Genomic DNA, 22,572 nt, shown 5'->3' on the forward strand with positions numbered 1-22,572 from the left:
GGGTTTTTGTCTGTTCATGAGGGATGTTAATAGTTTTGTTTTCTTGTAATGTCTTTGTCTTGTTTTGATATTGGTTTTGATATTGGATTGGGATAATAATAATGAGTTGGGAAATGTTCCTTTCCCTTTTTTTCTGTAAAAGTCTTTGTAGAACTGGCATAATTTCATCCTTAAATGTTTGGTAGTTCACCAAATTCACCAGTGAAGCCATCTGGGCTTTAAGTTTTCTTTTTAGGGTGTTTAATGCATTTGATTTTAAACCTGATTCTTTTCAGTTTTCCCTACTAAAGAATGAGCATGTTCTTTTAGTTAGCCAATGATTAATGAGTTTCTTAGAATAAGGTTCTTCCTTCCAGATTTTAGGACGGTAAAATTGATACATGTTTAGAACTGTATTTCTGAGGAAATGGGATGAGGGGTATGGTGGAGTAGGCTCAAAATTTTACAGTCACTTGACCTTGTCTTGTTTATTTTGAAAATTTTTTTCTTGGTCCTTCATGGTACCTTCCTGCCCCTCCCAATCACTAAAATGCTGGGGAAGTAAAAGAAATGTTGAGCAGCAGTGTTCTAGAATATTTGAGAGACTAGAATATTGAGGACTTCCTCTTTCTTCTAATAGCACTGGCCTGTATTTCTCTATTTTGTACTTAGATCTGCTTCATCTAATAAAACCTTTATTAGCCTCACCACTTTAAACAAAAAGCTTACTATTATGGAAATTTTTGGATATGTACAGAAGTGAAGAGAGCAACATAAGGAACCTGTGTATACACATCTCCTGGATTAAATAATTTTTCAATATAATGACCACTTGGTTTTATCTATTTTTCATAGTCAGCCTCCCTACCAGATTATTTTGAAGCAAATAACAGATTGTATGAATGTTTTGTGTCTTTTAAAGATTTTTTGAAAACATAGTCATGATACTATTATCACAGTAGAAAAATAATTCCTTAACACCAAATATCCAGAGTTCATATTTTCCTAATTATTTCAGATTTTTTAATAGTTAATTCACTTGAAACCCACACACTGCATTTGGTTGATATGGCTCTTAAGTCTCTTTTCTGTAGGTTTTCGTTTTTCCCCTTTGCTTTTGCGATTTATTTGTCCATTTGTTGGTTTTTCCAGTGGAATTTCCCATAGCCTAGAAATTTCTGACGCCATCTCTGTGGTGGTGGTAGTGGTGAATGTGTCTCCTATCTCTTCTTTCCCATAGTTGGATCTAGAGGCTTGATAAGTTTCATACTTTAAAAGAGTTTTTCTTCAGAAACACATCTTTATGTGCTTGCTGATGTATCAGATCAGGAGCCGCAAAACTTTTGATTGTCTGTGTAATGTTAAGATTGATTCAGGAGGTTAGGGGTTAATCTATCCATTATAATCTACCCCATCAGCTTCTCACCCATTAATCATTGTGCATCGCTGCCTTTTTGAAGTCTCCATTTCTAGGGAGTGAAGACCACCTGGATTCTCTTTATGCAAAACCTTAGACCTTTCTACTTAATTGGTTCTTGAGTACAGTCTTAAGTCAGATCATTAGTTCCTATAAATGTGCATTATTTCTAATTGAGTTCTGTTTTAGATCTGTTTCACTCTCTATCATGCTTGATCTCGAAAATAAAAGAAGATTGAACAAATGCTTCCTTCATTTATTAAGAACATAAACTAGATATCTAGTATAAATACATTATTATTTAGTAATGATTATGTACTTAACATTAATACAACCTTTTAAGAAATTTTTCTTCTTGAACTAGATCGGCTGAATTAATTGATTGAGGCTTCTTAGAGCCTCTTCTAAGAGCATGACAGAGTGTAAGGCAGGATACCTACCCTCTTTTTTCCCTTGTAGAATTTGCTTTAGCAAGCTTAGGAGGTCTACATTATTCCAAAGACCTTATAGTTATATCTAAAGTTATTATCATCTGGTTCATATTTTTCTTGATGATGCTCTAAAATTTTGAATAGCAAATACTGTCTTCAATGATTCTTTGCTTTTCCACTTCGAAAATGCTTTGTTGCTGAACTATTTTGAGTAAGATTCTAACAACTAGGTCAATTTTGCCTTGAAACTATGCATTGCTGTCTTTTTCTTGGCTTTACTAATGCATTCACTTTCTAAAAAATTTTGTTTTGTTGATAGTGATTTCAAATAGTTATTTCCTTGTTAACCTCTAGGTAACATTAGTGGAAAATTCTTCAGTCCACCTGTAATGGCATTTAACACTTCCTACTGAATTTTCAGTGCCAGTCAGTTTTCTTCCTAAACCTCTCATACCATCTCTTAATTAAAAAAAAAAACTATTTTTATTTCTTTCCCCTTAACAGAGGTACTGGGGGTTGAACCCAGGACCTCGTGCACACCAAGCACGTGCTCTATGATCGAGCTATACCGTCCACCATCTTTTTTTTTTTTTTTTTAATTTAAATACCATCAGTTTACAGTGTTGTGTCAATTTCTGGTGTACTGCAGAATACACAGTTCAGAATATACAGAATAGTAGTTCAGTCATATGTATACATACATATATTCGTTTTCATATCCTTTTTCATTAGGGGTTACTCAAACCATCTTTTGAGCTAAAAACTTATTCCTTTCATAGCTCACCCAGTTTTAAGCATTTTCAAGACTGTACATATTCAGTGCCTTTAAAAAAATAATCTATTTGGTTCAGAGTTTTATGGTTTGGCTGATACATGTATTCTATCAAGTTTTCCCACATCATTAATCAGTTTGTTTCTTTTAACAAAAATTACTGGTTATTGTATTGACTTAGAGATTTATGCTGCTTTCAGTTATAGTTCTTTATGTTTCACAGTTGTGCTTCGTTGAACCATGAAAGTTTGAACCTGAAAGATAACTGATACTCTTATTCCTCACTTCTGTAGATTTAAAATGCCATGTTTTGTTTCTAGAGTGAGTTTTTTTACTTTAAAAAAATTTAGCTTTTGGTGGTTTACTTTTTTTTTTTTTAAATCATAAGGGAGAGAAAGATCCAAAATTTGAAGAAAATTTTTAAAAAGTAGAGAGCAGAGTACAAATTTGTGCTAAGCATAGACTTCAGGTTTTCTGCTGGATTATTAACCTCAGCTCATTAGCCAGTGATCCTTAGTTTTGAGTTGGTCATAATATTTATAGTTATAAATTTGAATTTTGACCCTTATGTGAGAATCTTATTTGTAATAAAGATCATGAAAGCAGGATAGGGTTATTGAAAGTAAAGCCATTTCAGTTTGAGGATTTGCTTATTTCTGCTTGCAGAGAGGCAGTGATGGGTCTTTAGGTAGTTTTGCTGTCTGTTGTTTGTTTAATAGCCAGTTCCAGCTTTTTACCCCCGTTCACTTGAGAGAACCACCTTGTTCCTATGGGAAAAACACAGTTTGCTTTATAATGTTAAATTGAAAGCTGCATTCCTGGCTGAGCGTTTTGTAAGAAGTAAATCATTATATATTATACAAACAAATGTATAGCAATTATGAACCTTTTTGATTAGTTTTCAGTATTAATTTCCCTCCACTGTATTCTAAAACATGAAAGAGCAGTGCATAAATTTTTTCGAATTTAAAAAACTATCTGCAAAATATACTGTTTGTGTTTAATAATTTGCCACTGAGAATTAAAGGGACTTTTGGGTGGTAATTTACTGTTTGTTTTCTTAAAGCTATCTATATTTGAATAGACAGTTCACATAAGAGGAAACAAATATACATAGAAAAATGGTCAGCCTTTGTCAAAGATATGCATATTAAAGCAAAATGGATAGTGTGACTAAAAAATTTTTTTAAATTTTGTTTAATTTTAGTTTATGTTTTTAAAAATAGAAGTAGTTTTGTCAGCATAGATGCAAACATGAATGGAAAATTAGTTTTTGTTTTTGATTCAGTTATTGGAAAACTTTAAGTATGTTTGGAACAACTTGTGTATGTGAATCTACTTTTTCAGTTGTAAATTTTATGAAATCCAGGAGACATGTATTTTTGATAAGCATTTAGTATCTGAATTGAAATGTGCTTTAAGTGTAAAATACAGTGGATTTCAAAGACAGTGTGAAAGAAGAATTTAATCATCTTAATTTTAAAACATTAATTATGAGTTGAAAGGACAGCATGTTGGCTATATTGGGTTAATAAATAAAATAATATTAAATTATTTCTTTTTACTTTTTAATGTGACTAAAGAAAACTTAAAATTACACGTGTGTCTCATATTTTCATGTGGACAGAGCTATCCTGTAGTCTTACTGGTAATTTTTTGTCTGCCTGTATCAGTTACTTGAGATGGTTGTTAAAATTTATTATGCATTTGTCTATTTTTCTCATTAGTTCTCCAAATTTTTGTTTCATATATTTTTAATCTCTTTCTTAGGGTTGTTATGTCTTTGCTGTTTATCCATTTTATGTCTAGTAATACTTTTAGTCTTGAAGTCTTCTTTGATAGTCATGTAGCTACATCAGCTTTCCTGTGGTTATTTGCATGCGTATCTTTTTTCTATTATGTATTTTCAACCTATCTCTATCTTTATATTAAAAGGGCTGCTACTGTACACAGTATGTAGTTTTTGCACTTATTATCCAGTCTGAGGATCTCTGTCTTTTCATTGGAATATTTTGTGTATTTATGTTTGATGTAATTATTGATTTAGTTGGGTTTAAGTTTGCCATCTTGCTATTTGTTTTCCATTTGTTTCTTTTGTCATTTGTTCTTGTTTTTTCTTTGGGTTAATTGAATATTTTTTAGTGTTTCATTTTGGTTCCTTATTGGCTTTCTAAGCTATACCTCTTTATTTTTTAGGTGTTGCTCTAGAGCTAACAATATGCATCTCTGATATATCAGAATCTATTTAGAATGAGTGTTGTTTTTTTTAACCACTTTCCACTGTAAAGTCATAATAACCTTAGTATATAATTTAATTTACTGGCCTCACAACATTTGTCTTAATTTTTTTCTTTTATTTCTATGTACATTATAAACCCCACGTTACAATCTGTTATTTTTGTTCTAAATGATCTTTTAAGGAAATTACTTGGGGGAAACAACCGGTCTTATTTTTATCCACTTATTTACTACTTTGGATACTACAGGAAGGAATGGAGAGGCTTTCCATTTCTTTTCAACCTGAAGAGTGAAGAACATTTAGCATCCCATGCAGTCACATCTGCTAGTGACAAATCTGCTTAGCCTTTTTGCTCATTGTCTTTATTTTGCTTTCATTTTTCAGTGATAGTTTCACTAAATATAGAAGTTTGAGTTGACATGCTTTTTTATTAAAGTATCCTAAAGATATCATTTTATTGTCTTCTGGCCTCTGTTGCTTCTAATGAGAAGCAGTCATTTGAATTATTCCCTCCATCACACCACTTTGTTAAAGATTTTCCCTTTCCTTTGGTTTTTAGCCATCTGATTGATGTGGTTTTCTTTGTGTTTACCCTACTTGAGGTTTGCTGAGCTTCTGGGATCTGTTAGTCTCTGTCACCAAATTTAGTAATACTTTGACTCTTATATCTTCAAATATTTTTCAGCTCCATTCTTTGTTCTCCTTCTGGGACTCTAATTACATGTTGGGTGTTGCTCTATAGGTCCCTGAGAGCCTGTTAGTTTTTCCTTCATTCCTTTTTCTCTTTCTTCTTTGGATTAGAGGATTTTGGTCTCACTTCAAGTTCACTAACTCCTCGTTCTTTGTTCTGCTATCTGCAGTCTGCTGTTAAGTCTATCCAGTGAATAATTCATTTTAATTATTGTACTTTTCAGTTCTAGAATATTCATTTTTTTAAATAGTCTGTTTCTTGGCTGAGACTCCCTAACTCTTCATTTACTAAGACCTTATTTTCCTTTAAATCCTTGAACATATTTTCAGTATCTTGTTAAAAGCTTTTATCTGCTAAGTTGAGCATCAGGGCCATTGCAGGATTGGTTTTTATCAACTGATTTTCTTTCTTGACTGTGGGCCACATTTTCCTCTTTGCATTTCTGAGAATTTCTGATCGTATACTTTATTGTTCATTACACATTGTGGAGATTCTAGATTCTGTTACCTAGGTTTTGTTGTGGCAGGCAGTTCAATTACTAATTGCTTTTGACCTTTTTGTAGGTTTGGTTTTATACATATACATATACATATACATATATATTTTAATTGAAGTATAGTTAGTTTACAATGTTGTGTCAGTTTCTGGTGTACAGTATAGTGTATACTTTCATCACTTTTGAAAAGTGAAAAACTCTTGGTTCTCTTCCTGCAAGTTTAGTTTTGGGTTGATGTAATCTTATGTTAGTAACATTTTATTGTAATCCAGATTTGTAGCACCTTTTTATTGTCATAGCTTATAATTAAGCCTGAAGTTTGCAGATGTATGTAGTCAGTCCTGAAGTGTAAATTTTTGTATTGGGATACATGCTGAATGTATGAATTTGGCAAATTTAAGATGAATTATGATTAAACAGCAATAAAATTTTTTTTTTTAAAATAGACTTACAGTGCAGTCTTAGGTTCACAGCAAAACTGAGCAGAAAGTAGAATTCCCCTATACTCCTTGTCCTCACACATCTACAGCCTCCTGCCCTGTCAACATCCCACACCAGAGGGATACATTTATTACAGTACAGTCAATGAACTTTCATTGACATTATCACCCAAAGTCCAGAGTTTACATTAGGGTTCACCATGGGGGTTGTGTGTCCTATGGGTTTTGATAAATGTATAGTGACCTGTCTCTACCATTATAGCATCATGGAGAATAATTTCATGGCCCTAAAAATCCTCTGTGTTCTACTTAGTCATCTCTTCTTCCCCCTAATGCCTAACAACTACTGATCTTTTAAACTAAGACAATGTCTTTTTGTGGCAAACAGGTTATGTGTACTTAGTGTTAAGGTATGGAGGAATACTTAAGAACAGTTGATTGTCTCTAGGTATTTTTCAGCTTTGACTCTGAAAGATCCATTTGGAGGCTGGCTTGGGGGAGAACTGACTTGGAACAGTGAATTAGGAAAATCTATTGTAGGGCTAAAATCTGCTTTACCAGTAATTTCTTGACATTGAAGAATGGAAATAAAATCACTATTCTCGATGTAACTTCAGTTTAAAATCTTAGAGTAATGCTAAATTTAAGAAGACTTCCAGTTGTAGGTAGTCACTGAATATTAATATTTATAGGTTTTCTAGTGAAATTTATGTATGATTCTCTTTTATCCAATAGCCTATGTCAGTGTTTGATTAATGAAGTACTTTATCTGTACATAGTCCAAATTTGATAGAGAAATCATGATGGGGGAGTATATTTAGCTGAATCGTATCATTGTGCTCCATTATACCTATGAAACATACATTTTGCATTTCCCTTTAGAAGTCTGTTGACTAGAAATGGTGACAAATAAGTAGACACGTGGTGCCTGTCTATCTGAGATCTGTCTGTCGTTATCCAAGCTAATAAAAGAAAACATGGTAAATGTAGTCATTTAATTTAGGTCAAATTTCAAGTTGACAAAAGATTTCCTGCCAAGTGATTTGTTTGTTTTTGTTTTTATTTTTAAGAAACCAGTTAGTGTTTTCTTTACAATAAGAATAAGACTATCAGTTCTAACAAAATCTGCGATCTCCAAATTTAGTTATTATGATATTTTAGCATTTATTAATTTTCAGTTCTTTTTATCAAAATGTGTTACTTGGTAGAACTTCATGCTTTTAATTGTAATTTTGTGACAAGTATACTACTCTTCAGTTGCTAGAAGTATTTCCCCAAACTAATTATGTGATTGTCAAATTTGCTTATAAAATAGGTAAGGGCAGGTGTAAAACCACTGAGTAAAATATGTAACTTTCATTCATTCAAGAAATATTTGTTAAGCACCTGTTGGGTGCTGGGCAGTGTTTTAAGTGCTGAGAGATCGAGGGGTCAACATGGTGATTGGGATCCTTATTTTTGTGGCACATACATTCTATGGAGGGGGATATATAAGGTACACATGTAAACAAATGAAAGAATTTGTTTTAGATACTGAAAAGGGCTATGGGGAAAAAAACCTGTTTCATTAAAGTAATGGGGGACAGAATCTGTAATTTAAACCGAGTGGTTGAGGAAAGCCACGCGGAATGGATAACTTTTGCACTGAGACCTGGATAATGGAGAACCAAGCCATGTATATTTCTAGGTACAGAGCATTCCAGACAGGAGAAACACAGGACAAAGATTCTAAGGTAGGAAACAAGTTTGGCTTGTTCAGGGAACAGCAAGAGGGACAGATTGCAGGGCCAGATCACACAGGACTGTGGGGGCTATGGTAAGGATCTTAGAAGTTTTTTTTCCCCCCTCCTATTTTCTGGTTACAGTGGGAAACTAATTGAGGATTTTAAGCAGAAGACTGGCAGTCTAGGAGGGGAGACATAATAATTAAGTACTTACATAAATATTCAAATGATGGGTGGATTAAGATTGGGAGAGTGTAGGAGGACTAAATTTGATTAAGAGTCTCAGGGAAGATATTCCTGAGGTAATGACATTTAAACTGAGATTTAAGGAATAAGTATGAATTAATTAGGGGAACAACATAGGCGAGAGTATTCCAGGCAGAGGAATATCATGAGTGAAATATGAGTCTAGAAAGAGCTTAATGCCATGAAGATCTGAATAAAGGCTAGCTTGTCCATTTGTAGTTTACAGGGAGGAAAGTAGCACCAAATGGGGCAGGAGAGATTTGGCAGTGAGTACAGGATCTCAAGAGGCATGTGTAGGGTTTGTAGTTGTTAATCCTCTAACAGTGACTTTAAGGAGAGTAACTTAATCACATTTACATTTAACCATATTATTTAGTTGCTACTCTGTGAGGATTGGATTGGAGGAGGGGGCAGGAAGGGAGATCAGTTAAGTACCACTTTTAAGTAAGGTAAGATGGTGGTGATGGGAATAGGGATGGTATCAGTAGATTTTGAATGAGGACAAATTTAAGAACTTGGTTATTGGTTAGATTTAGGGGTAAAGAAAAGGAGAGCTGTATCATGGATAGCGAATATATCACATGCCTGAGCAAATTGATGGATGGTGATGTCGTTACACAGCTACACAGGTCAATTGAAAGTCACTGTAGAGTTTTAGCGTTTCAGGGTGTAAATAAAAGCTTCTGTGGGATTGATTATTTAAAAATAACTGTCACCTTAATGACAAGGACTTACAATGCTTACTGTGTATCAGGTATATTTCAACTCATTTAATCTTGATGACAACGTTATGAGGTAGGTGCTGTTATTATCCCCATGTTACAGATGCAAAAATAGGCACAGAGAAGTGACATGCATCAAGGCAGTTTTACTCCCTAGTTCATGTCTTAACCACTGATAAGGCTTGGAAGGTTTTAATTGCACAATTTGTATTTATCTAGATTTATCTAGACTCTCTTAATAATATATTAAATTGGAATTTATGTTGTACTGGAAAGTTTACTTTTTGTGCATTCAAATAGCATGTCTGGCTATATACCACTGAAACAGGCAGTGGTAATATCCTCTTTAATTAAATATTGATTGCTTTTATTTTCAAAGATTCTCCTTTGAAATTGCATGCTCTTTTATTATATTGTTACTGTTTGCAGCACTTTTTGGAATAATGTTGATTTTGCTATATACTGTTAAAGGTGCCGTGTGATGTGAAGGTAAAGGCTCTAGTAGTCTTTTCAAATCAGATAAGTGCGATGTTTCTTTCTGTAAAGAGATTTAAAGTTCATTAATGTATATAGTCTTTGCTCTGAGATAGTGGTTATTATGTGGGTAAGATATTGTTGCACTAATAACGTGCCACTCCTCAGTAGGCTGGCTCCCTCCTAGGAGAGGAGGGGCTGTCATTGCACTGAACACGGTAGATACTGTATGTCTCCTTAGATTGGAAACTGGCACTTAGTAGACAAGCTCAGGTGGAGAGTCTCTTTAGAATGTTGATGTGGGAGAGGATAAGGCCCCAGGAGTAACTTGTTGCTGTGTGGGATCAAGCAGTTGATAGGCAAGAAACCCAGACAAGGTGCATAGCCTCTGAAACTATTAGATGGAGTTCTTTTTGTTTGTTTGTTTTAAAGAACAGAGACCTAAACTTTAGAAATTTGTTTCTGCTGTTACATATTCTATAGTTATTTCTTCATTACAATTCAGTAAAGTTCTTCTGCAAAGGTTACCTTCTTTTTAAAAAAATTTATTTATCATTTTATTTTGCGGGGAGGTAATTAAATTTTTATTAATTAATTAATATTTTAATGAAGGTACTGGGGATTGAACCCAGGACCTTGTGCATTCTAGGCATGCACTCTACTGCTGAGCTATACCCTCTTCGCAGAGGTTACTTTCTTTTGGTGTGCTGGTTGAACAAGACCTTATATAGCTGTTTTTTAGGAGCTACGTGTCTTTGAAGTGGTGGCTGTGGTATTTGGTAAAAGAGAGCCCTAGAGGCAGATGAAACTCTCTACCCCACTGACCATTCTTGTGTCTTCCATTAAAACATTAATACTGTACTGTGCTTTAATAAAGGAGACTGTACTGTTATGTAACTCTTATTAAGTTAAGGACCCATTAGCTTTATCATGTGCCATTTTTGGAGACTTCTCAGGACTTTAACTTAGCCCTTTAAGTTTCAAAATGAAAAGTAACGTTTACAATTTATGTATATGTTTTAATCTTTGTAACTTGGAGTAATTTCCAGGTGATACCTACAGGGAAAATTGGAACCTGAATTATTAGGTGAAATTGATTTTCCACTCTCTGTATCTAGTTTTTGTGTGCATACAGTAGCAAAAGTTGTTTATAAAATCATACAGTATTCAAGAACACCTGCTGCTCCCATTTAGTTATTAAGACTTAATTGTGATAGAGGCCATACATAGTACTGTTGCTTATCCGTATATATAGTAGGAAATTGACTGTTATTCTTGGTCTAATTATAGAGAAAATAAGAAATCCAGTATGTATTTGACATCACTTTTTGCAGCTATTTCCAAATGATCTATAATGGAGAAGAAGTTATTTGAAAATTTGCTTTAGTTGTGATCCTTTAGGAAAAGTTCAGAATGCAGGAATCAAAGTAACCTGTTTCTCTTTTTTTAACTCTAGGTGAGAATTATGAAGATGTTGACGTATACACTGATGAGGTTATGAAGAAACCATGTCCAGTACAGATTGTCCTTGCTCATGAAGATGACCATAACTTTGAGCTTGATGAAGAAGCTTTGGAGCAGATTTTGCTACAGGAGCACATACGAGATCTTAACATAGTAGTGGTATCCGTGGCAGGAGCTTTTCGTAAAGGGAAATCATTTCTTCTGGACTTCATGCTTAGATATATGTATAACAAGGTGAATAGTGTCTTTTATATTGAACCCAGTTAAAAACAAAAATTACTAACCAACCATTCTTGTTTAAAAATAATAGACAAAAAGCAGTAAGAGCTGTATCTTTACTTTTACAAAAATACAGTTCTTGATAAGACTTCTCAGTTAAGACAGTACTGTAAGTTTGTTTGAGGTCTTGATTCTTCATCTACATAATTCCTTTTTGCATGTAGTACATATTGATGCATATGATGAGCACTTCTGTTCCAAGCTCTAACCCAAGATGTCTGAATATAGCTAAAGCCTCTAAAGTACTATTCAGTCTCTCCCTTTTTGTTATTTCCTCACACCTTCCCCTTCTTGATCACCTTTAAACAGTGGGTGAAGTAGGCTGATAGAAACTTCTGTAAAGATATACTTAACACTCCTCAAATAAATCTCCTTCAGAGACTTTTACTTTTTGAGATAAGGCTCAGTTCCTTAAAGTGGCTTTCATGGCCTTCCATCATCTCTGAGTCTCACCCCTTGCCTCTGTATGTTTTTGCAGTTCCTTGAGTATGTCATGTTACCTCTCCAATGTTGGTGTACTGTTGACTAATCTTTCCATAGGAAACCTTCCCTGATTTCTAAGACTGTGTTATGACCATTTGGCACAGATCTTGTGTTTCATTGATACTACTTTAGTTACTTATTTGTCCTGGCTAGTTTAACTTCTTTTGTGAGTGGGCCTTATCTTGATTACCGTATCTCCCATGCCTAGCATATAATTGGCGCATAGTAAACACTTATTTTCTATTTTTACTGATGAATCTCCCATTCTCTGCACGTTTTCACTTGTTGATGGTACCAGACAATGGTTACTCCTCACCCCTCCCTGATTTAGACATTTTTTTCCCTGTAAAAAAAGAAATTTTTTTTTTTTTTTTTTTTTTTTTTACTTGAGTCAGAATGTTCTAACAGTTGAAAGTAGGGCTGAGGGAATGGGAGTTGGATAGGAACTAAGGAGGAATTGGACATTTGGAGTGGAGCACTTAGAGGGAAGGACTTTACAGGGGGCTTTAGACATTCAGAAGACACATGAAGATGCTAGAAATAAAGCTTTGACAGAATTATGTCATTTTCTAAACATCTGTCAGGGGTGTTAACCTTTGTGAGTTCTGCATAAATCTGAAACTGGCTATGCATCTGCCTTGAGATAAATAATAAGGTAAAACATTCCTAGTTAATTTTCCAAAAAGCTTTTCAGTAAATTCTTTTCATAGGGAATCTCTTCAGGTATGTTCAAATATACTTGAGTATCGAGAATGTAGTTCATGTTAAAGAACATTTTTATACAAGTTAGAAATTGAGAAAGGTAGAGAATTTTTAAGTTTTTCCACTTAGTCTTGGTTATTTTCCAGAATTTTACATCTGAAATAGACAAATGTTTAGTGACATATTCTTTTTTTTTTTAAAGACTACACATTTAGAGATGATAAAGAATTTCTGTATTTTGAGATTGTGATTCCTTAAGTTAACTTGTGTATATTGTATCTGTCTGTGTCTAAGCTGTTCACTGCAAATGTATTTGATTCCAGGTAGGTGACAGACAAAATAAGGAAGCTTAGATCACTTGTCTAGCAAGTTTCACCTCCTGTCCCATTTCTTATTTGATCTCTGATCAATCGGTAGTGGCTGTTTGGTGGGGTTTGGGGGGTGGGAGAGTATCAGCCCACACATGTGTCATATATTTGAAGTCTCTGAACTAATATAATTTTCTCTTTCATGGGGAAGACACTGATCATAGAAAGGTAGTGAGGGCCTGAGTGAGGCTACACACCTAGTTAGTGGTTTCTAAGCTGAAATGTCTTTATTAATTTTCATTCATAAGGTTTCCATATTGGATTCCTGATGTAAATTATTTTATTCTGTTAATTGAAAATTGCATTAAACAGTGTCTGATTTGGGGGATAACATGACTCTACTTGTACTGACTTAGTGGTGGGTCATGCTTTTCCTAGGAGATGAAAGTAAAGGAGAAATAACAATGGGATGGTTTTGGACTATTTAATTAACCTGTATCCCTGCAAAGGTGGAATGCTAATTGAAGAAGATAGAAGAGGAGCAGTGACTTTTAGTCGTCCCTGGGTATCCCGGGGAGAGGGGGTGGGTGTTGATTCTAAGACCCCCAGCGGATACCAAAATCCCTGGATGTTCAAGTCCCTTATATAAAATGGTGTATACAGTCGGCCCTCTGTATCTGTGGGTTTTGCATCCAGAGGACCTATTGCACTGACTTTGTACACCTTTTGCATTGACTGGAGTGAATTTATGTAAGGGTGCAGTTCATGAAAGGAACTAAACATTTCACTTTATGATTTAGAAATAGAGAAGTGTTTTAATTTTGATTAACTAGTAAAGGAATCATAACAGCTGAATGTGGGCTTTTTTCTGTTGGATAACAACAAAAATTTCAGTAGCTGAGTTCTTAAAACTAAGAATATTCTGAGAGTTTTACCAAACACTTCCAAATTACAGTGGAAATTCTGGTTTTTAGGTCTCACTTTTTTGTGAGGTAGACAGCTTCTTGTACAGTTTTTTTGAGCTGCTACTTGTATTGTGAAAATAGAGGGGTTTTTTAGTTGAAATATAGGAGGAAAGAAATGAGACTTTTGTAAACTTGAGAGATGAACTAAAAATTTTTCTAGAATAAAATTTCCTCATGTCATGTGATAATTAATCAATTATTATAGTTAAGTATTTACCATGAAATGTAAGATATGAGAGTGTAACTAGAATTGCTGATTTATTGAATTCATTATGCATGAAATATTTTGAACTTAAAAGGATATCACTTATGACATTCACTATGAATGCTGTATATGATGGATACCACAGAAATTCAGGTATTATTGATGTACTTAATTTGTAAGGAGACTGCTTACTACTGTAAAAGTCATTCTTGGGAAGTTACAAAATGAAATAATTATAAAAATTTATGTGAGAACTATTAGGTCTATTATGTCAGTATTTTTTAAAAAAATCACCATATTATTTCATGTGTAAAAGCAGGAGTTAACAGGAGAGGAGATTAAAATCTGTTTTGAGAGACACAAGTGGTGGTGGTGGAAGGGGGTTGACTTTCCCCTCTGGAATATGTATATACACTCTCAAGTATTGTAAGCCTTTCCCTTTCAAAGTGGTGATTTGGTTATTCAGAGGTGTGGTTCAGGTAAATATAGTTATTCTTTTTAAAAATTGTTCTTTTTTTGAAGTATAATTTACACAAAGTAAAGTACACATCTTAAGTGTATAGCTTGACAAAATTTATATATGTGTACACCCATGTTACCACTACTCAGATGATGATACAGAACCTCCCATTATATCCTTCCCAAAAGATAACCACTCTTCAGAACTCTCTCATCACAGACTGGTTTTGCCTGTTTTTGAACACATGAATGAATGAAGTCATACCATATGGGTTTATGTTTGGCTTATTTTATTAACGTATCTGTGAAATGTACCCATGTTTTGCATCTAGTGATAGTCCATTATTTTTGTGACTTTAGTATTGCACCATATGATTATATCATATTTTGTCCATTTAACGGCCAATGGATATTTGCTTTGATCTTAAAAGTTTTAGTAAGTTGATTTTTATGAATCACATGCTTCCAAAGTGAAGTAGATTACTCTAGTGTCTAGAGGAATTGTTAGAAAAATGCTGACTGATCAAGTTGTCATGTAAAAATAATTTCAATTTCAAGAATCAGTTTAGGAAGATAGAAGCTTAGTTTAGTGGAATTATATAATGTATGTAAAACTTAATACTTGGGATATATTGAACAGTGAATAGTAATGATAGCTGTTACTGAACTCTTCTAGATAAGATTCTTAATTCTTTACAGTAGCTTCAACTTTTATAGCATTCCTTATTTTTTAAAAAACTTTTATGAAGAATTTTTAACACATGTAGAAGTAGATAATATGATGAATGTCCATTTTAGCAATTATCAACTCGCCAGTCTCATTTTATCTATACCCCAACTCATTCCGCATGTTATGTAAGTTTTGAAGTATAGCCAGTTACCGTATTTCATTTATAAATATTTCAGTATGTATCTCTTTAAAGATAAGGACTTTTTTGATATTATAATAGCATTATCACACATAAAATTCAATTATTCCGTAAGTAGTATAGTATCTTATAAGTGATCAATTTCCTAGTTCCCTTATATGCTTTAAATTTTTTTTTAATGGTTTGTTTGAATCAATATCCAACCAAATGGGGTCCACATTGTAACTGGTTGTCTTTAAAGTATTTTTAACTCTTCCAAGGTTTCTCTCCATTTCCTAGTCTTTGTAAATTTATTTGTCGAAGAAACTGACTGTTGGTCTTATAAAGAGTTTCCCAGTCTGGATTTGCTGACTTTATCCCATTGTAATAGTTTTACATGTTCATTTGTTCTATGAATTTCCTGTAAATTGTTGAATTTAGAGACTTGATCAGACTGAGGTTCAGCTTTCTGGCAAGAGAACTTCACAGATGATATATTCTTCCATGAGGAGGCACATATTCTAAGATAACAGTTTTGAATCTTTACTGATTTCTAAGTGCTCTCCTAAGTAATTAATAGGTATTAACTCAGTATTCACAATAACCCTATGCAGTAATATTAGTATTTCAACTTGGTTGAAGAAATGAGGCTGAAAGTGAATGGCAAGGCTAGGATTCCAAACCAAGCAATTTGATACCAAAACCTTTATTCTAAAAACTGTGTAAAATGCCGTTTGGTCTTTGTCCATATTTTTGCTAATTGTTCTTTTGTAAATGTTCACTTTTCAATGTTTACTTGAGAAGTTGAAGTATAGAGAGTAGTGCAGCATGGTATTTTTCTTGTTGCCCTCTGGTGTCTATGCTTAATGAGTAAAGAGTTTTCGCTCCACTTATAGCATAATTGCTAAGATACTTTAAGGGGAGCTGTATATAATCCTTTACTGTTTACAGAGTTGTTCCCAGAACTGCTTCTAGAGATCAGGAGTAGGAACTATCTTTGAGGAATATATGTGCTGCTGCATATAATTTGCCGAAAGTCCAACTATCTCAGGATCAGCTAAATGGGATGTTAAACTTGATTTCCCCTTTTCCTCTAACAGTGCCTGAGATATAAGACTTGGAAATGTGTGAATCCATGAGGAAAAACTTGGTTTCATGTTCTTTCTAAGAAAGAAATGTATTTAGAGGAAGAGCAATATATTTTACAAGTTTCTTCCTAGGATGATGATGATGACGATGATATTTATTTTTTGTGTGGTGTAAGTTACATACAATAAAGTACATAAGCCTTAGTACCAGCCAATGAATTTTCACTTACCTATACCTTTGTAACCACTGCCTCACAGATCAGGGAAAAGAGCACTTCCAGCACTCCAGAAGGCTCTTTCATTCTCCTTCCCAGTTATTACTGTCCCCAGCTCTCAGGGTCCACTGCTATTCTGGCTTAATACCACTTATTTTGCCTACTTTTGAACTTCACGTAAATGTAGTCATCAAGTTTGCACTCCTGTGTCTGGTTTCTTTCACTCAGTATTAAGCCTAAGAGGTTGATCCATGTTGTTAGATGTGTCAGTAATTGTTGTTTTTAATTGCCAAGTGGTATTTCATTGAATGAAGGTATCACAATTTATTTACTCCTTCTTCTGTTGATAGGCATATGGGTTGTTTGTAATTTTTGGCTATTGTGAATAAAGCACTAATGAACATCCTTGTAAAAGTCTTGGTGATGTAAGCACTTACTTCTGTTGGATTTATACCCAGGAAGGAGTAGGAATGTTGGGTCATGGGGTCCAAAATTTTTGTGGTTTTACCAATTTGCACTTCCACCAGCAATATAAATTTTTTAATTTCTCTCTACCTTACAAACAGTATTGTCAGTCTTTTAAATTTTGGCCATTCTGATAGGTGTGTGTTTTGTTAATTTTAAGTCATCACCATACTCTATTCAGGTTCATATGCTCACAAAATTGCCTGATTTAATGTAGAAGTTTAGCTTATTCATTTAATTACTACTTTAGCTGAATTTGCTCTTATTACAAAAGAAACACTACATAACTTATGTTAACAAGCTGCTGAAATTTTAAATTTTATATTACTATTTTTGCCTATGTAAGAAGCAGGTAAAATTTCAGAATTATAAGATTCAATGAGAAAAGTAAAAATTGGTGGGCTTATTTTGTTCCCTGAAAATAAGGTAAAGGGTTGAGTATAGAGGTTATGTGGACTATGGACTACTTTCTTTCCATTAGCACATTGGATCCTCCCCACCCCTGTCCCAATTTTGGTTTCTAAATTTTAATTTTGGTGGGTTTTTTTTGTATGCAAGTTTAAAATTAGTATAATTTCAATTAGAAATTACCAAAGCTAGAGGAATCAGAAACAGATGAGATGGAGGAGTCTACAATATATTGTTCAAAGTCCTTATTGCTGTGTTTTAGGATGGCCTTTCTTGGTTGCATTCCTGAATCTGTTTCCTGAAAATATTCTGTCATTCATAGCCTTTGAAATACTTTTCCAGCTTTAAGTCCCAAATGTAGATTCTTCTGTTTTGTAATATCAATGTTATCATACCTATATCATCACATGTTTCAGTTTGGGACTTGAGAAATCATAAATTATTTGTTCCAGTAGACCTTTTCCCATTCTGAAGTCTTTGTTCTTGTAAGTTAAAATTTACTATTTCTAAAACAATCGACTTTATAAGGTCATTTATTGAAGAATACCTTAAGTAATGTAGTGTTGCACTGATTACTCAAACACCAGCTTTAAAACATTTGGGGAGTTAAACAGTTTTGTATGATTTGAGGTCCTGTTTTGGAAGAGAAAATTAACTCTTCTTCCTCAACTCTCCTGGGACAATTTTGTTGTTTGGTTCATGGGTTATAGTTTAGGATTTCTTTGGTCTCTGAGCGTATTTGAAAATGGTTACTGCACGGTTCCCCCTGCCCCAGGTCCTGAGGGAAGTTTTTTCATATCTCCCTTAACTTTAGGGTGCTCCTTGAGGTAAAACCTACGAAAATGGGGGCCTGTGAAGCCTGAACCTCTGCAGTTCTTAGGTCTCAAGAACTTGTCCACTCTTAGCTTCCAACAGTTTGTCCAAATGACCATTTGTGTTTCTTCCAATTGCTCCAGCAGCTTCTTTCGGCTCCTATTAAACTGACCTCAACTTATGATTCTTTGTATTTGCCTGTCTCTCTAGATTTTGGGGTGTAATTTGCCCTGGTACCTCAGTTCTCTGATCTAAGAAAGAAGTCATTGGTTTTCACACTATTCAGCTTTTTTCTTGTTGTGAGATTGGTGTGGTGACTTCTTAGCCTTTTCCATGGGAGGGCTAAAACTGGAAGTCCAGTGGAAGACTATAAAGTCAGATCCCCACACCAAACCTAAATTTAATAAGGTGTTTCCTCATTCTGTTCTGGTAGCACAGAAGAACACTTTTTAAAATATGGTTAATAATGCGTAACAAAACATATGATTTTAACCATTTTAAGTGTACAGTTAAGTAGCATTAAGTATATTCATATTATTGTACAACCATCAGCACCAGTCTGTCTCCAGAGCTTTTTCATCTTCCCAAACTGAAACTCTGTACACATTAAACTCCCCCATTCCTCCCCTCCTGTCAGCCCCTGATAACCACTTCTCTACTTTCTGTCTCTATGACTCTGACTACCCTAGTGACCTCATATAAGGATAGTGACCTTTTTGGTGTGATAGAAACAGGAAGAGATGTGTGTGTGTATGTGGGTGTTAGGGAAACTAATGGAGAATATCAGGAGCAAAGGTAGGAAAAGTAAAGAAATTAAAGGTAGATTGTATGGAGCAGGTCTCCAGATGGTCCTGTAAGTAAGTAAATGGGGAGCCACAGGTGACTTCAGCATACAGTGGGGTGATTACATTTCTTGTTGAAAGAATTAAGTGACTATGGGAAGGATGGGTTGGAGGGTACAGGAAGGAGATGCAGGTCTATTTGGAGCATCTAAAGTATAGCCTAGGGACAAGACCACCATTGGGCTTGTCTACGGGGTACTATTAATCCTCTAAACCCTGTGAAAGGTGCGTTCTGAAGCTCAAGTCTATTGTATATAGAATGAATGGAGTTGTGCCATGTGGCAGCCTTGTGACCAACAGAGGGATGTGGGCCTTAAGTTGAAGATACTGAAAGGAAAGGCAGTCCAAGAGAATTTTGTAATTGATAGGATAGGTAACCTACTGGGGATGGGAGTTTTGTGGAATAATAATTATAGATGGTTTAAAGTTTAAGACTGATCTTTACATTAGGTAGTGATCATCTGGACAATACTTTTTTCTCCCACCTTTTATCTCCTTTTCGTAAGTTGCTCCATCCCTCATTGAGCCTACCTTACCCATCTTTTCTCTGCCCCTAATTTGAGCTTTGTTATATGTTTTGGACTATATAGTGAAACTTATTAGAAGTATTTCTGAAACAAAGGCATTTTTCTTATGTGGGGGGTACTTTGAGGAAAGGATATGTGGGCTTTAAATATACTAAAGTACAGGGCTCGTGATATATGTCAAAGTTAATTCATTTATTATGTCCCAGATTTAATTTTCTAGAGAGATTGCCTTATGGTATATTAACTTTTATGTAATTTTATAAGATTTAATTATAACAGTTTAGCCCTGTTGTTTAACTTAGAACATTTTAATATGGAAAATTTTGAATATACCCCAAGATAGTATAGTATAATGAACCCCAATGCACCTATCAACATTTTGCTGGTCTTGTTTCATCTTTTTTCCTCCTTGCCCTTGTATTCTTTTTTTTTTTTTTTTCTTCCTGAAATAGTTTAAAGCAAATGCCAGGTGTATTCTTTCACTATAAGTACTTGAGTATTTAACAAATAAGGACTTCATTATTATGATTGTTGTTGTTGTTATTATTAATACAGCCACAATATCATTATCGCACCAAATAATCATCTTTACCCCAACTTAACACCATCTAATATAAATACCCATTCTGAGTTCAGGTTTCTCTTTTGGGTTCAAAAAAGACTTTTATATTTTATAGTTGCATAGTTTCAGGTTTCAAACAAGTCTTGTGATTATTTTTAAAGTTAATTTTTTAAGGCAGTGTGAAACATTTTAGTATAAGCTATTCTAAGAGAGCCACTTTGTTTGGAACTTCGTTTTGCTTATCTGTACAAGGTGGTGTCAAAATAGCTACTGTCTATCTTTTATATGATTTGTAAACATTATAGGAAATCTCTCCAAAATGGGAGAAAGTGGGTGTGACTCCACTTATCTAGAGGCCTAGAGTCTAAAAATGTGAGCAGATTTGAGAAAGTTCAGGTTTGGAGGAAGACCACACCTCTCTAAGAGCAGCCCAGGTGGGATTTGAGACCACATTTTTAACTACTAATATACTGTTACAGTATATTTTGTCTCCCTGGATTTAGCTTCCTCATCTGTAAAATAAGGAATGGATGACATTCCTTTTGAGTTCTTAATATTTTGTGTTTTATTGTATATTTGTGCTTGATTTTAACAGGATTCTCAAAGTTGGATTGGTGGAAACAATGAACCATTGACTGGCTTTACATGGCGGGGTGGTTGTGAAAGAGAAACAACAGGCATACAAGTCTGGAATGAAGTGTTTGTGATTGACAGACCTAATGGAACAAAAGTAAAATTCTCTTTTTTTGCTATTTTTTCCTTCCGTGTTCTTTCTTGAACAATTTTCTAGTATTAAAGATCAAAACAACAAAAAACTATTAATGTCTGGTAACATTAACATACGTGGATTATCTTGTCAAAATGTTTGAGGTATTTAACTTAGAGTACTTTCCTTGACTTAATTATTGGTTTTGATATTAATCATTTTATATTTAATTTTTATAGTCACTATTGGTGACTATATTGGTGAATTGGTGAATATTTTACTGTTGGTGAATATTTTACTTAGTATTTCAAACTTTTAAATTCTTAGGTGGCTGTGCTGCTAATGGATACCCAGGGTGCCTTTGATAGCCAGTCAACTATCAAAGATTGTGCAACAGTGTTTGCTCTGAGCACTATGACTAGCTCTGTCCAGGTGAGACACAGAGATGCTGTGGTATGATCAGTTTAGATAATCCTAATTCCTTTTTTTCTTCCTCAGAACACTTTTGGATTGAAGAAAAGAAAAAGATTAAAATTAAAGAAAGCTCTTGGTTATTTGTATTTCTATACTTGTTATTCAGGCTCACAATGTGAAATTTCCTACTTTTGAGTGCTTACCAGGGAAACAGTAAGCCAGTAGCCAGTCCCTTTGGTATTTCATCATAGCATTTATACTTTTTTCCCTTTTAAATGAAAAGATATTATTGCATGTTATCCTTAATTGAATTCAAGGATATTCAGTTGATACTAAATTCAGCTGAGTTCTGGCATATGCCAAGATACAGTAAGATACAGAATATATCTTTATTTTTTGGCTAAATCAGACAAACAACAAAACCAAATAATTAAATTTTGTTCTTTATTTGATATATATGACAACTAGTACTCAATTATTTGAACTAATAGGGGTAGAAGCATAAGAATTAATTCATATTTAACTTAGGAAACCTAAATGATGTTTATATAATAAACTAAGGACTTATAGCACCTGTTTCATTTAGAAAGGGGTAAAATCCTTGCTGTTTTTTCACTTACACTGTACCCTAATTGTGTTTGCTGTTCTGTCAAGTTCTAGTCTCTTCACGCTAGGCCATCTTTTTTCTGTATAGTTTAGACTGATTGGATTGAATTAAACCACCACAGGTCATTTTGTTATTTCTTTTCTTTCTCATTTCTGAGATCATCTGCGGTTGATATTTCTCTGGCTGAAAATTATTACTAAATTATTGAAATACGGTGGTTAGGTCCAGCTGGTGATATGTCAAGATGTGTATTTGCGAAAGTTAAAAAAAAGTATGTACTTCTCCTGAGATAAGAGATATTTCTTACTGATGGTAGATTATAGGTGATACTGTCATAGTGTCTTGGAATTTTTGTGACACTTTCCAGTAATATCTGGAATACATGACCAGTCTCAAAGTTTCCATTTCCTTCCTTCCTCATTTCAGAGTATGTAGCTGTCAGAGTGGAAACAAGTTTCGGATATTATTATGTGATAAAAGAGGAATGGCTTCTTTTTATTATAGGGATGGGCATATCTGTCATTACAAACTAAATGATGCTATTGGGAATCCTCAGAGTCTCTCAGTTTGTTCTACCTCTT

At 34.1% G+C, this 22,572-nt stretch overlaps 1 protein-coding gene and 1 non-coding gene across 4 annotated transcripts in view; one reads left to right on the forward strand and one right to left on the reverse strand.

Moving 5' to 3' along the window:
* The window catches only part of ATL2 (atlastin GTPase 2), a 51,293-nt gene that overhangs the window by 15,058 nt on the left and 13,663 nt on the right, over positions 1 to 22,572 (forward strand). For all 3 annotated transcript variants that reach the window (XM_031466861.2, XM_010997254.3, XM_064494574.1), the window contains exons 2-4: positions 11,088 to 11,329; positions 20,860 to 20,994; positions 21,298 to 21,402. In XM_031466861.2, coding sequence (XP_031322721.1) covers positions 11,088 to 11,329; positions 20,860 to 20,994; positions 21,298 to 21,402 — 482 coding nt within the window. The remainder of the gene's footprint in view (positions 1 to 11,087; positions 11,330 to 20,859; positions 20,995 to 21,297; positions 21,403 to 22,572) is intronic.
* On the reverse strand, positions 10,239 to 10,310 carry TRNAS-AGA (transfer RNA serine (anticodon AGA)). The gene has a single exon. It is a non-coding gene; the product is annotated as a tRNA-Ser (tRNA).

The sequence above is a fragment of the Camelus dromedarius genome, chromosome 15 (assembly GCF_036321535.1).
Source record: "Camelus dromedarius isolate mCamDro1 chromosome 15, mCamDro1.pat, whole genome shotgun sequence".
Taxonomy (NCBI): Eukaryota; Metazoa; Chordata; class Mammalia; order Artiodactyla; family Camelidae; genus Camelus; species Camelus dromedarius.